The sequence below is a fragment of the Anneissia japonica genome, unplaced genomic scaffold (assembly GCF_011630105.1).
Source record: "Anneissia japonica isolate Jap-2015-1 unplaced genomic scaffold, ASM1163010v1 scaffold288053_len460827_cov147, whole genome shotgun sequence".
Lineage (NCBI taxonomy): Eukaryota > Metazoa > Echinodermata > Crinoidea > Comatulida > Comatulidae > Anneissia > Anneissia japonica.
In genome coordinates, this window is record NW_022725151.1 from 379,024 (window position 1) to 381,960 (window position 2,937).

At 34.5% G+C, this 2,937-nt stretch overlaps 1 protein-coding gene across 2 annotated transcripts in view; it reads left to right on the forward strand.

Moving 5' to 3' along the window:
- Positions 1–428: 428 nt before the first annotated feature.
- LOC117112673 overlaps positions 429–2,937 on the forward strand; it is a 24,125-nt gene continuing 21,616 nt past the window's right edge. Inside the window, exons 1-2 of one of the 2 annotated variants that reach the window (XM_033255802.1) lie at positions 429–560; positions 2,155–2,232. In XM_033255802.1, coding sequence (XP_033111693.1) covers positions 2,167–2,232 — 66 coding nt within the window. In that variant the 5' untranslated portion in view covers positions 429–560; positions 2,155–2,166. The remainder of the gene's footprint in view (positions 561–2,154; positions 2,233–2,937) is intronic. The other variant, XM_033255803.1, reaches the window with a different exon arrangement.

Here is a 2,937-nt window from a genome sequence, read left to right on the forward strand (position 1 = left end):
GGTTATTGAGATAGAGATTTCTTAATATTTTAAAATTGGTAGGAAAATGTGAAAAAAGTGTGGTTACGATCTTTTTTCTCTCAGTTTTGTAAATATTCAAAAATGTGTATATTATTAACCGTTCCCGAGCTTTTCGTTAAATATGCTTTTTGTGTTTTCGAAAAACCAGTTGTACAACATATTAAATTTATTTTTCCTCTGGAGCCTGGCTTTAAAGTTAGGGAGTAGACAACGTAATTTATTATATATAGCATTAACAATATGTATAGGTGGAATTTACAATATGTTTGTTAGTAAATGAAGCGTAGGATTTTATAATAATGGACAAACATAAAGAGAACTTCATTTTTAGCCTTGTTTTGTCTATTATTGCTGAATCACGTTCCCATGTACACTCAGTACTGGTTACCAGTTTACACTTCATTAAATGCTTTCAATACAAATTGTTTGCACCATTGTAAAGTTCCGAGGCGTGTCAGCCTTTGGTCGTATCGTTGTAGAAGAGGTTTGTTAGTTGACGATCATTTTTAATGCTTTTGGATATCTAAGATTAGGTAAACGTAAGTAACATTTTACTTTTAAACTTACAGTGACAAATGCTAGACTCATTCGAAAAATATCGAGTATTCGGCCTGTTGAGTCTCCGATAGGCTTATGCAATTAGTTTGTTTATTTACGATAACTAAGTATTAAAAAATAATCGATGGTTTATAGGGATTAGTAATTTTATGGCTAATACGCAGAGCAACTAAATAGCGAAATAGCGTAATAATAACGATCAGCTGACGTGCCTACTAGGCCTGGGGCCTACATGAGAAAAGTTCTGCCGTTTTTAACTGTGCCATTATTTACTTTAATATAAGGTATATATACATTAAATGTGTTATCCTCAATGGCTAAATTCGTCGATACAGTTTAGTAACAGGTCCAATTTAAGCCGAGTTTCCATAACAGGAAAGTATGACGCGTCCAATTCATCTGTCGAAATTTCAGTTAACTACAGTAATACCGCTCCTTTCCTCCATGCTAAAATACTTTAATTATAGACCTACCGTTACGAGTAGCTTTACTTGAAAATTTAAATATTATTTCCTGTTGAAGGTTAATATATAGCAATCAATAATTTGAAATTAGTGAATATAATTAGCGTACTGGCGTTAGTTCTCCTTTCATTGGCAGTGATAATGTATAAAGTATCCAGAGCTAAATTTCTACTAGATTATATAAACCGGTCTAGATATGATGCAGTATCTGTCATGGATGTGAGGCCTATCGCATTACCAACCATTAAAAGTATGCCTACGGGTATAAGAATGGAAGAATTATATTGTTTTAGTATATTGTATTACTTATAGTAAATGTAGTAAGTATAAGTGTCTAGCAACGTGTACTGTGATACTGTGTACTGTAAGCCAAATTGACTTACTAATCAATGGTTTAGGTCTACTACACAAAAGTGTATCGTAGGGTAACATAGTACAGGCCTAACATAAATTTATCGTTCAGGCCCAGGGAGGTCTATAGTATTTTCCACTTCTAATAATATTATAGAATAGCATAGTGTATCGTATGTTAGTATAAGGTCTACGAACATTATATGTACATGTACATTGTACACAGAAAATCAATTATAATTATAACAACATACTGCAGTATAATAGGAAAACTACAACTTGTAACCGCGGCGGATCATGAATTCGAAATAGGGGCGTCCAAACCTCATCAGTCCAACAGCAGGGGACGTGGCGCCGGCGGGGGGACTGGGGGACCTCCCCACCCCGTCGGGCAAATCCTGTCCAACAGTGTGGCTAGGACTTAGACTTTAAGGTTGTAGCACGTCTAGATATTCAGAAATAGAACTCTCTGACTTATTTGAATATTTTTCTTACTTTTCTTTTCTTTAATGATTTAAAATGTTCTTAAGGTTAGGGGCAATAACGGTTCCCCCTCGCACCGCCCTTGAATCCCCCTGTGTGTAGTAATAGTACCGTTTGTATTTTGAGCATGAACAAATATAATAATAATGTATAATAAGATAACATGTAGCTCTGTGGTTTGAGTATGGTAAAGAGTAACGTCGAATGGTTCACGTAATAATGGCACGAAAAGCTCAAATTCATATATTGATACAATAACATATTTTGTTCATTTTAGATAACAGCTGTCATGGAAAAACGTCTTCAAGTGAAGTCTATTGTGGGAATCATTCTGATATTACCAGCACTATCAAAGGTACGTTTTGCATCATAATAAAGGTTATCGATCTAGCTATACTCAATCAATAGACCTACAGTAATAATAATAATACTGATAATAATAATAATAATAATAATAATAATAATAATAATAATAATAATAATAATAATAATAATAATAATAATATTTATTTTACATTACACTTTTACAACAGTGGCGGCACACAAGAAAGTGGTGTAGTCAAACTTAAACTAATGAACAAAGAAGAAAACAACAACTCAAAGCTAAGCAAGTGAAAGAACTTAGGCCTAACTAAAGAAAATACAATTTAGAGTTTAAATAAATCATAAACGTCCCTCACCCTCCCCACACAAATAATGTACATAGTACACAGTACACATTACGTGCATATTTGGAGTGTCAATCAAACTTAAGTGACCAATCAAAACAGGGCCAGGAATACTTGCATGTCTCACAAACGGTAGTGGCTATCGGCACTGCCGCAGTGCCAAAAGAAGCTGCTGTTTTCTATCGGCACTGCCGCAGTGCCAAAAAGCTGCCGTTTTCTGTCGGCACTGCCGCAGTGCCAAAAAGTTGCTGTTTTCTATCGGCACTGTCACAGTGCGAAAAGCTGCTGTTAATTAATCGAATCGATGTTTTTATCGATAGATGACATTGGTGTAATTCATAATTCATAATTTTATTTCACTCAAAACGTAATGAGACTGGTTAGGCAAAAAC